The 11,872-nt window shown below is 42.3% G+C and overlaps 1 protein-coding gene across 4 annotated transcripts in view; it reads left to right on the forward strand.

The window, feature by feature from the left end:
• The window catches only part of LOC117460091 (fibroblast growth factor 14-like), a 44,682-nt gene extending 33,601 nt beyond the window's left edge, over nucleotides 1-11,081 (forward strand). For all 4 annotated transcript variants that reach the window (XM_034101328.2, XM_034101350.1, XM_034101340.1 and 1 more), the window contains exons 4-5: nucleotides 5,650-5,848; nucleotides 6,168-11,081. In XM_034101328.2, the coding sequence (XP_033957219.1) occupies nucleotides 5,650-5,848; nucleotides 6,168-6,310 (342 nt within the window). In that variant the 3' untranslated portion in view covers nucleotides 6,311-11,081. The remainder of the gene's footprint in view (nucleotides 1-5,649; nucleotides 5,849-6,167) is intronic.
• Nucleotides 11,082-11,872: the final 791 nt, after the last annotated feature.

Raw genomic sequence — 11,872 nt, forward strand, 5'->3', positions numbered from 1 at the left:
ATGATAAGAATGTCCTCAGAACGAAAAGACACTAGTCTAAAAATAATTAGCTTATATGCTTCAAAGACTAATTTAGGGAAATAATTGAAAGTCCTATTTTCACACGTCCAAAACAGGTAGCCAAGAAAATACCTTATCCGACCGAATTAGACTCGAGCTCCATTTGGACCTTTCCATAAATGTAAAATGCTTCTTCGTAGTATTGTAAAGCCCTGTGTGTTCGGTGCTGACGAGCCTTCAACCCGATAGAGCTATAACTCTTTGACAGTAACTCTGGATTTGACTTAAAGTTAATTTCCCAACTTCATACAATGTCTTCAATACAGGCTATTAAAGTGTTCGTGCTTAGTTGCCTTAGAGACGGATCCACTTCATGCATTCCTCGTATTCCACACTGTACATTTATCCTGGGTGTCCTTAGCAGAGCAGATCCCAAAATGGACACTCACTATCTATCAACGACACACACAGGTGCGACGCCTTGTTGCTCCAGCTCTCACACACCTGATCCAATCATCAGGTGTCGGGCCCGAGTGTCCGAGGCGCTCCTAACACGCCGAGAGCGTCGCTGGGATTGGAGTCAGGCGGAAGCTTTGATTCGCTCTGTCTGGGCGGGAGGACATCCTTTCAACTCTTCACTTTTTGTTTTCATGTGCCGACCTTTTACGTTCTCCTTCTTCTCCGTGGGCTTCCTTTTTCTTTAGAATGATTTGTTTACCCACAATTCCCCTGGGTAATTAGTGCTGTGATAATAACTGGTGTTGGACACAAACACACCCACTCGCTGAGCAGGGCACACACACACACACACACACACACACACACACACACACACACACACACACACACACACACACAAAAGTGAAAAAAAAACAACTTCGTTAAGCAGTGGTAAAAGTAGCAACTGGACAATGCATATTTATGAAGAATGAATCAGCAAAATTATGATTGTGTTTCATCACCTCAATCCAAGTCAATGATAATTATAAAGGGAAAATATATGGCATTTCAAAAAGAAAGAGAAAATACTCTTAGCTTGGTATGGCTTTCAGTCAATGTCTCCGCTTCACAGCCCCTGAAAGAAGTGACAGTGTTTTAGAGGTTTTCAACGAGGGAGTAGACAAGCAAAGAAAGATAGGACATTTGGTTCTGTCCTGACAAAAGCAACAACAGTGTGTTCAGCCGGTTACCTCACACGGCCCCGCAGGCTGAAGGAACATCATTATGGCTCGACAGAACCCTTTGTGGGCTGGATGAAGGTGTTTCAACCGACTGTCAACATTGTTTTACATTTTAACAATAAAAGCAACTTCTCCTTTAAGTCAAAGAAGTGCTTAAATTAATCTGACTCGACCAGTGGCATCACCACACGGCGTTGATAATGGTCGTGTCAAAGTCATACTTTAAGTGTTCGCGAGTCCTATCATAGGGATTGATCTCTCGTTGCTAGCGGAACAACAACGCTCTGTAATTACATACTGCTATAAGTAATTGTGTTTACATCCCTTTATTAATTAAGAACAATATTAAGAGGGATGTTTGGCTTGTCTCCCTTGTGAATAGTAGACTTTAATGGTGTTTACATGTTCGATTCACTTCAGTGCAGAAAGTAAATTTTTGTTTTACTTCCACCTGTTGATTTTATTATCTCAGTTTTGTCGGAGCTTGATGGAGAAAAAACAAACCTATGATTAAATAAAACTCTGATAAATAACAACGTTCAAAAATAAAAACACGGGAAAGCAGTTGGGGTTATTGGGCTAGTTTGTTGTTGTATGAATGCGCTTAAACTGGGACACTGGGCGGCTCGAGTTGCCAGGTTTTCTCATTATATGCTGAGCCAAGAGTGGAGATGGCTTTTCTCTCATGGTCTCTTATTCATCGGAGTCTTTATTGGAAACTAGACAAACAATGTGATGTGTTTGTGAGCAGGATGTTTCACATGTTAATTCCTCTATCTGATTACTGAGAAACAGCTGCTATTCACTTTACAATGCTTGCATGTAATTCGAAAAAACCCCATTATGCATGTTTTCAGCGTGTCCACTGAGTCTCTGAACGGCACGGAGAAGTGACGGAGGCAGAGGCAAGAAGAGGGATGAGAGAAATGCTAAGATAAGAGAAGGGAGAGAGAGATAATCTCCCGCTGTTTTCCCATCGGGAGGCGTCGTCCTCCTGATGGGTGATTTATTCTCTCTTCTCCCCTTCATGTCCCCATTTCCAACCCCACCTCCTTTCCTTTCACTCATTCTCCCTCTCCGTCTTCTTTCCGTGGGCAGACGGTTATTTAGAAATGACGACGGAAACACATTCAGGCGGGCAGTGTTGTTAGAATGACTCACCTGACCTGTGAGTTTCCCTCTGCAGCCCGTCTCCCTGTTCACCTTTTCTCTCCGGACTGAGCCGGGTATGAATGCTTCTTCAGACGAGAGCCTCGGCATCAAACATGTTTTATTTTAAAAGCAGCGTTAAATGATGCATGACCTCACCGGCCGGCATTATGAAGCGTCTGGCCTCCTTAACAAATGAATAATGAACCCTGGGTGCAGGTCAACGTATATATTATTAAGCTTAGTTCTTCCAGGAGTGAAAAATAAAAAGCCCCTCAGAGACCATCGCGCTGAAAACACAACTCAAAACCATTTGATTTGTGTGACTGACGCTGCTAATAAAAGAGAATGTATTCATTATAACCTTCTCTTGATTTGTTACCACCAATCATTCATCCTCCCTCCATTCATCCCCCTAGAGCCACAAGTGTGTGTGTGTGCGGGGGGCTGGCACACACACTTGACACACACACACACACCTTTATTAGTCCTCCTATGTTAGCATGAGTGGCTGTGGCTGAGAGTGAGATTTAGTTATACGTTAAATCTATTTCTCTCTCGCGCACTTGCATCCCACCCTGACCCCTCCCTCTCGGCGCTGGTTGGTTGCCACGGCTACAGTGTCGCCTCTCTTCCTCATGTTGCTATGAGACTCGGACCGACAGACCTGAGCTGAATGACAATGCGTCTGTGGCGCTGGCAAGAGGCCCACAAACAGCCAATCAGAGCCGGTCTAGACAAACACTTCCCAATCTGGGGTCTGGGGACCTCCGGGTGATTGTTTGGGTTAGCGGGAGCCTCCTCAGCCACACCACGGAAAGTTTATATACGCTATTTATATCCTCAGTAAATTGTCCTCGATGAGAAGATGTGCCAGTCATTGTGTACTTAATAGTTATGAGAGCTCCTTTATGAAATGCAATAAGACATCTTTTTAATTTGTAATTGTGATGCAGCAAAAGTAAAAGCTACAATCAATCAGTATCTTTTGTACAAAATGGATCAATGATGATGTTTCACGTGCAGACAGACAGACAACGACAAAGACGAATGAAGCAACTAAAGAGGAATTGAGAGAAGAGTTGAAAGACGAATATCAGCCCTGAATGTTACCATTTTTCATGGCGACAGAAACGTCCAAATTAATGCTAATTCTGCTCCGATTTCTTGCTTACATGTTTGCCATAATGATTTAACAAGGAAATGATAATTCCGTCATGTTTCGCTCCCCCCAAGTAGCCCACATGTCAGCTTTAAATGATGTGAATTGAATGATTGCTGATGTTGAAAACAAGTGATCAATAACATATTAAAAAACTGTTAGTATCGCAAAGTGGAAATTCTTGTCAAAATGTTGTCATTAAACTAGGCTTCAACAAATCAATTATTGCGTAACAATTGCCGTTTTGAAACCTGACAGATTCTGACCTCTTGTTACATCACACATCAGCCTGCCTTTTTCTTACTTGCTGCGGCTCAGTAGCGCAGAAGGACGCTGGGGAGCTGCGACTTCTCTCCCAGTAAGAATAACACCTTGATTAAGTGCTGAAATATGTTCGTCTGAAGGCGCCGGCGACCGTGGAAAAGGGTTTTGACATATAACAGCAGAGCCGCGTGGGTGGGAGTGTGCGATCTTTGGGATCTGCAGAATCAATCTGCTTTCCTTTATCCGTTTAGTTTTGTATTCACATGCATTCACACGAGAGTCTGTTCGGGGTTAGAGCAACACATCATTCAGCCAGCTGGTCGACATGCATTATATGTCAGATGTATTGCAGGGTTGCCAACTTTGGGCACCTGGCTGGAGTGATATTTTGATATCATGGGTTTAATTACACATATGCGCACGCAATGACTGCTATCGTGTCAGCAGCGGGACCTTAGCATATACAATATATACAATATATACAAATACACAATATTGGACACAGACTATAAAGGGCACAAAGTTTCATTCACTAATGAAAGTCAAACACATGTTTGTTTCCACTGTTTTATTGTGTGCCTGATAAGCAATTAATTGACTTATCGTACGATAAATAAAAATGAACTTGATAAATTGCTATTTACATGAGGATGTGACTAGCAGTTTGAAAGGATGTACTTGAATTATTATTATATATTATCATTATGTCAGTGGTCTAAAATGGTCATACAACGGTGCCGACAATATTATCGTTTATCGCAATAATTTCCGGGAAAATGTATCCAACAAAATTAATTATCGTGAGAGGCCTATACATGAAACACACACACAAACAAATCTACAGACTTACTCCAAACTGCCAAACATATTAATTAACAAACTCTATTTTGGCCTAATAGAACAATAAGCAGCAGACTTTTACTTATTTATCATTTCTACTGGATCTTAGATCTACGCTTGCGCAATAAGCGTAGTTGCGAGAGAGTATTGTTGTTGGGTAATCTATGGTAGGGCTAACCCTTGACAGTGAAACGCCACACACGTGAGGTTTAGATTATTTCCCTGTCTCAATCCAAATGGAACTGTATGAAATAAAAAGGCACATTTGTCTTGTAGTAAATAAAAAGGGCGACCTGGAGCCAATCCTGCAATTTCCCCACAGGTGAAAGAGTTGACATGCTGAAAACCCAGCTCCTGCAGGGGGTCTGGGGGGAATCTCCCCCAGGAGATTTTTTGAAATACTAACATAAAATACACATTCTGGTACTCTCTTGAGAAGAAAAATAAATAAATCTATTACTACACGACATATTTAAAAAAAAATGAATGCCATTTTAGTTTTGTGTTACTTTGTTCTGAACGCTGAACCTGCTGCTCCTCACAGAGAGAAGAGGGAAGAGGCTGTGCATTACTTTACATTGTGGATAAGGGCTGATAGCCCCCATTGTTCTGTGTGTCAAAATGAAAGACAGCCCACACATCAATCATCAAACCGTGGGGTCTTATTTCATTACGTGTTGCTTTCTATCAACACGTAATGTTGTATCAACTGTAGAGATGTACTACAGCAAAAGTATTCTCCGTGGGGACTTCCTGCAACAACACCACGCAGTTATCTTGATTCTGATTGGCCAGAAGACATTATCAAAGATGTTCTATTGAGAAGAAGATCACTAGCCTACCTGACAAAAGTTTTTTCAAAACCGTTTCTAGTCTTCGGTATTCTTGTTTTTTGGCGTAAGAATAGTTTGGGCAGCGTGAGAGCGTGAGATTGAGAGTGAAAGCGTGTGTCACACGCCAGATGCGTGAGAGTTGGCAACCCTCATTATTGTCTGATATGCAAGTTATTCAGTATTGTATCTACATACTTGTCTTTCCTCTGTGTCTCCGCAGGAACTGTTCACAGCGGAGTGTAAGTTTAAGGAGTCGGTGTTTGAGAACTACTACGTGATCTACAGCTCGATGCTCTACAGACAGAAGGAGTCGGGCCGGGCCTGGTTCCTGGGCCTCAATAAAGAGGGGCAGGCCATGAAGGGCAACAGGGTGAAGAAGACCAAACCAGCTGCGCACTTTCTGCCTAAACCTATAGAAGGTAACACACACACACAATGTTTGTGCTTTTACACATGTCTGTTTTCTGAAATGTCTCTTAGTTGTATTGGATTTGAAAGTATAGACACTTCTTCTCCTGACAGTCTTGGTTTCTTTCCTTCCTTCCTTCATACTTCCCTTATCATACATCCCTTTCTCCTCCACGTGTACCTCTCTTCTTCTCTCCTTCACTTGTCAACACCTTTCTTCTTCTTCTTCTTCTCATTTCTCACCACTACTGTAACTCTTTCAACTCTCCTCCTCCCACTCCCGTTCTTTCCTTCCTCCCATCCACCTCTTTTCCCCCGCGACCCCTCCAGTTGCGATGTATCGAGAGCCTTCGTTGCACGACGTAGGGGAGGCGGTGCCTAAAGTCGCCGGGGCCCCGTCTTCCAAAACTACAACCAGCGAACCTGTGGTCATGAACGGCGGCAAACCAGTCAACAAACCAGACAAGACATAACCCCGCCTCCCCCTTTTGTCCCCCCCCCTGGCCAACCAGAGGCCAGGACAAGCCAGACTCGCCCCACTGCTGCGCTCTCACTAACAACTGCAAGGAAAGGTCACCAAACAAACCATCAACTTCTGACTGGTCAGCAGTGGGGCCGCTCGTCGCGTCACGTCCCGATGTAGGACGGATCCGCTACAACTCGCTTCGACTGGTGGCGGGGGGAAAGGGAGGAGGAAGACCATAACATCTGGCCAATGCCCGCCAGATATTTGGGAACTGGTTCACTGGCATGCTCTCATACGTGAGACAAAATGACTTCTTAAAGATATAAACAAAAACGGGAGAAAAAAATGTCTTCTTCATCGGTATTTTTCTGTGACAATCTGTAAGAATGAGGCCCCCTTTCTTTCCTCTCCTGATACTGTTTCTGTTGCCAGGTATGCTTGCTTGCCGGTGGCCACGCACACACACACTTGCACACGACTCCCACCTGAAATCAACCACTTGGATTCGATTTTTGCGTACATAAAAAACAGATTAAAACATCGGGCAAAAAGAACACTTTAAATACCAACCAGTAATGATTCAGAGGATGCTTAGTCATCGATCAATTAAGACGGGACATTCTGTACCGAGTCTATAATGAAATGTTCTTTACATCGCCCTGTGCATTAAAACACACTATGACCTGCTTTAATCACATACTATATATCTGTTAAGAAAAGAGAGTTTCTTATTTGACACTACATAGCTTAAAGCATGTTTGTCTTTTCAGTATTCCTTTATTATCTATCTGTTAGATGGTTCATTATTCTGCACACACAGTGAATATTGAGCTGCGTCGTTGTACGGACACAAAACAGATATTTTGTGTCTACCTCTCCGTCTAACAAGTTGTTTTCTGTCCCTTTTTTTACGAATGTTATGATTTCCACATCACTTGGTAGCTCAGGAGAGGAGGAGATCTGCTTGTTAGTGTGTAGCTGAGTGATGAAACCCGAATGATGTCCCTGTGTGTAGCAACACAAAGTACAGGAGGCATGCTGGCGTCCACGCAGCATGGTAGCAGTCACTGTTTACACGGAGTAGCAGAAACTTCGAGAAGTAGTACTTTTTCTTTCTGTTGCCTCCCAAGTACTTGAAGATATGAGGAAAATATAGGAATGAGGGTTATAATGAACAGGGTAAATTATGTTGAAGCCACTATGTGTGGAATTGACCACCCAGTGGTTTAAAAACAGGCACTGTGGTAATGCAATGCACGCCTTTACCCCTCCCGTAGCAGAGGATCAGAGGAATTAATAACTATAGCTGTCAAACAAATGAAGAGGAATATTTATTATAAATATCAATATTTTTCTCTGATATATAGTAGAATAGAAGAAAATGAAAATACTAAAGTAAAGCACCTCAAAATTGTACTTAAGTACAGTGAAAATACAATATGTGGTTATATGCCACCACTGGTCCTGTGTCAATATGTAAAGTAGCTTATCAATTCAAGTAAACAAGTTAGAAAGTTGGTTTCTGTATAACCACCCGAAAGCAAAGGGCACCCTTTGGTCACAGCGATAAAATCAAACCACTGAAACAAGGCTTTGTCTGAAACGTTTAGATCTACAGGGCTGGAAACCAAACAGCTCCCCATGCTTAGCCCTCTCACTGTGACAGTCAACACGGCACCAATCTGTTCCGGACTGCTCGACAAACGTTCTGTTTACTCGTCAAAGACTAGACGCCTATTAACTACACCGGTAGTCCGTCGTATCGCTGAGGGGACGTTAATGCTGTGATCCCACACTTCACATTAGTGTCGGAGACAATGAGGCAGCAGCAAATTAATGTATTCAGTAAGAAACAGAAACCGTGCAATCTCTTGTTTTGAATCTCAATTTTAAGGCCAAGTCTCTGCTTTGCATTTCGATCAGATCCTTGAAACACTTGCTGGAGATAAAAGACCTCCCAGAAACACACAAAGCGTCCCGCCCTAGAAGAAACAACGACTAATCCTCACCGTTGTTCCAACATTAAGCGCCAGGTGTGTAGCAGGTAAAACACGAGTGTTAAATGTTGTCCCGCTGTGTTGTACTGTACGGAGAATGCGCTCTTGAAGAATACGAGACATCTCGGTGTCTCTAATTGGCATTTCTCAGAAATGTTCCTCACACATTTTCCTCTCCTCTGAGCTCATTAGCTGCCGCTCGCCTTGGTGTTCGAACACGTGTAGCTGACCAATTTACACTCTGTGAACTCTGCTTATTTGTGTCCTTCCGTAACTACTGTTGTGAAAGGAAAATATGTGTGGATAAGGGGAAAATGGAATTGAAATATGTGTGCAAAAAAGAGAGATAAGAATCTTATGTGAAAGCACGAAATGTATCTGAAAGTATTATTTGTCGCTGGACCGTACTGTAGATTCAATGTGAGTGCCTCTCATCCCCAGTTTAGCTCAAGATGTGAGATCTGAATGCTACATATTTATCCAGCAGGGTTTAGCAAGCATTTCCAAATTCTCAAAGTCGCTCGACTTCGACTCTGTCCCTGTTAAATGTTACTTAAAGTGCAACGTGGGGCCGTGGTGATGAGTAAGAAGTCCTTTTTGACCGGTGTTGTACTTGTCTAGCGTCAAAGAAATGTGGATGTAACATAATATGGCTGTGTCACACTTGGGGTTACTCGCAAAACTGTAAAAAAAAAAAAAAGACAAAAACCCTGACAATCAGGTCTGTAAACGTCCTTCTTCTTTTTTTACGTATCCTGTGTTGTCGCAGCTGCCTGTGTCTAAAAAGCCACTTTAATTACAGTCTGTAGAGTACAATGTTTTTGCCTCGCCAGACATTTAGGAGATACAATCGAGACTCTGCTATTCATCGAATATTATTAAGCAGCTAATTCGTCCACACTGCTGGCAGGGGGGAAATGGTCCTGCATTCAGAGAGGCCCAGCTTGTTAGGTTAGAAGTGTGGCTTGCATCCCGTGAAAGCAGCTATTGAAGATCTGTGGCACATGCTCAAGAATTAATGATGGTTGAGGATGGAGAAAAAGGGACGTGGTTTCCTGGCTACTGAACAAAGACATCGCTTCAATAGTGTTTCCAGGCTGTTAATCACAGCTATTGGTTCAAACAACTTCGTTTGCCTTCGGCGCAATTACTCTCAGCGTCTACTCTGAGATTTCTCTCCACTGGTGGTTAGCCAGGTACCAAGGCTACAATTATGAGATATCTAACGGCGGGCTGTGCACAGGAAGAGGGCTGATTTAATTAGAAGTGAGCAATCACGACGACCCAGGTCACTTTTAATTTCCACATGCAAGTACCACTCATGTTCTCGTGGCAGGTACACATGTAGCCGTCTCACTTTGTCCTGTAGCTCTGAAACCAGAAGGCACAACATGGACACGATAGGACGGGGACATGCTTGTGACCTTCCACTGCAGGACAGGTGCACTTGAGAGACGTAGTGATCAGCACTGCCCCCAGGATGTAGCTGGCCTCCCTCAGGTTTCCTTTCTTTTTTCCATTCCACTTTATCCCTCTGACAAAAGACTGCCTTATTACATCTGAATCTGAAACGAGACAGTTACCAAGCTCGCCTCCCAGCTGTTTCACACACACACACACACACACACACACACACACACACACACACACACACAATCCTTTTTTACGTTTCAATTATCCTTTGATCCCCAATCTTCTGTTCACCGTAACTATGCTAGCTTTCACTCTGCTCATTCTGTCCTCATGCAGCCAGAGAACTTATCCCACCTCCTCCTTTCTCCTCTCCGTTTGGACGGTTTCCCACTTGTTGCATGGTTTTTAAAAGAGGAAAGATGACTGGGGCTAATGCATGTGGTAATGTAGGAAATGTGTTATCAAAACAAAACATTTACAGCGGAGCACCAGTACAGCTTTGCATCTGGCTCACTTCTCAAACTGGTTTGCATCGGTAGACTTGTGCGGCATCGGAAACAACTAACATTACCCATAATCCATCATTGCAATAATGGAGCAAAGGAAGAATGAATCAAAATGACTTCATATCTCTAATACAGTTACACTAATGCATGTCTTGCGTGGTAAACTTTTAGCAGAGCATCAGTATTTGATTCATCTGGCTGAGAGGACAATTATATTATAATATATAGATAACAAAAAACCAGAAGAAGTCATTGTTTGATATCCTTTGCTGCTTCTTTTAACAATGGTGGATTGAGTTTATGAAGTTATTTGAGATGCTGACAGATGGCGGTTCTCTGATTAAGGACCATTATACTATTTAAAATCTTAAAACATACCACATGGTACGCCATCTTCTAGTGACATTTAAGGTGGAAAGAAATGGTGTCACACATGTGTAAAGGGACAAATCATCCAACAGACGTTTCAATATTAAAGTGAAAGGCAAAATGGAGGAGGTTTCTTTATTCGTGTTCATGCTGCTGTGGGGTTTGTCCAGGTTGTATCCGCAGTGTGTGTTCCTGAAACAGGGCTAATGGAAGTTAGTGCACATAGAATTGCAGGTTCAGTTTTTCAGTGAAGCTGGGATTAATTACAATACGGAGAACCACGACGTACAACAACCCGCTGTGATGCAAACCATGCTAGCTGTGAGCCAAAAGCAAACTGTCACTGGCGCTAACCGAAAAGGAGATGACTCTGTCTGTCGGTAAATGTACAGTTACCTTTACATACATATTATGCAAACAGTTTGTCTGCACTGTACAGTTTGTGTCCAATCCATTGTATACACACAGAAAACAATATTGAATAAAGGATTTATATAAAGGACTGGACTGATTGATGTCGAATAACCATTTTACCATCCCTGTATTTATTCATCCGACATCCAAATTAATTCCATTCATCCTTTTTAGTATTATTAATTGTTGAGCTCTCGACAAGCATTTCATCCCTGATTGAAATGCTGCTTTCTGTCCAAAACCGTTCAGAAAAAGCAACAACGTTTTACAGAATCATTTCATAATTTATCTTATGAGAGAAAGACACTCAGAGAAATAGATTTTGTTTGAAGCTCCATTAAACATATTCACTATAGACAGGTATGGCAGCAGGTTGACAGGCAGAAAACACACACACACACACACACACACACACACACACACACCGCCTGGCCTCCTTTAAATGGCAGATGAACCGGCAAATACTTTAATTAGGTGGATGTCATTAGAATTTGCATATGTAAATGTTATGTAAATGAGGTGTACTTTGAAGGGCAACATGGTGTTTAATTAGCAAGATGTGGCTTATAAAGCACTGCAACTTTAATTATATGCAATGAAAAGCTGCATGCTTAATCTCTAATTCAAACTGATGATAGCTTAACGTTATTTATAACTTGTTTAAATCAATAAGTGTTAAGTTGGTGAACTTTGCCATGACTTTTTTGCTGCATCACGCCTCAGGTATTTCCCCTCATGTCTGTCACTCTTCGTCATCTTAAGTATTTTGTTTCACCATCTGTTCTGCTATCGTGTCACATACTTTGTCTTAATACTGCACCTGCGTGATTCATCACTCTGCAGAGAAATTCATTATTTTAATGTCTGCAA

This window comes from Pseudochaenichthys georgianus, chromosome 2 (genome assembly GCF_902827115.2).
Source record: "Pseudochaenichthys georgianus chromosome 2, fPseGeo1.2, whole genome shotgun sequence".
NCBI classification, from domain to species: Eukaryota; Metazoa; Chordata; class Actinopteri; order Perciformes; family Channichthyidae; genus Pseudochaenichthys; species Pseudochaenichthys georgianus.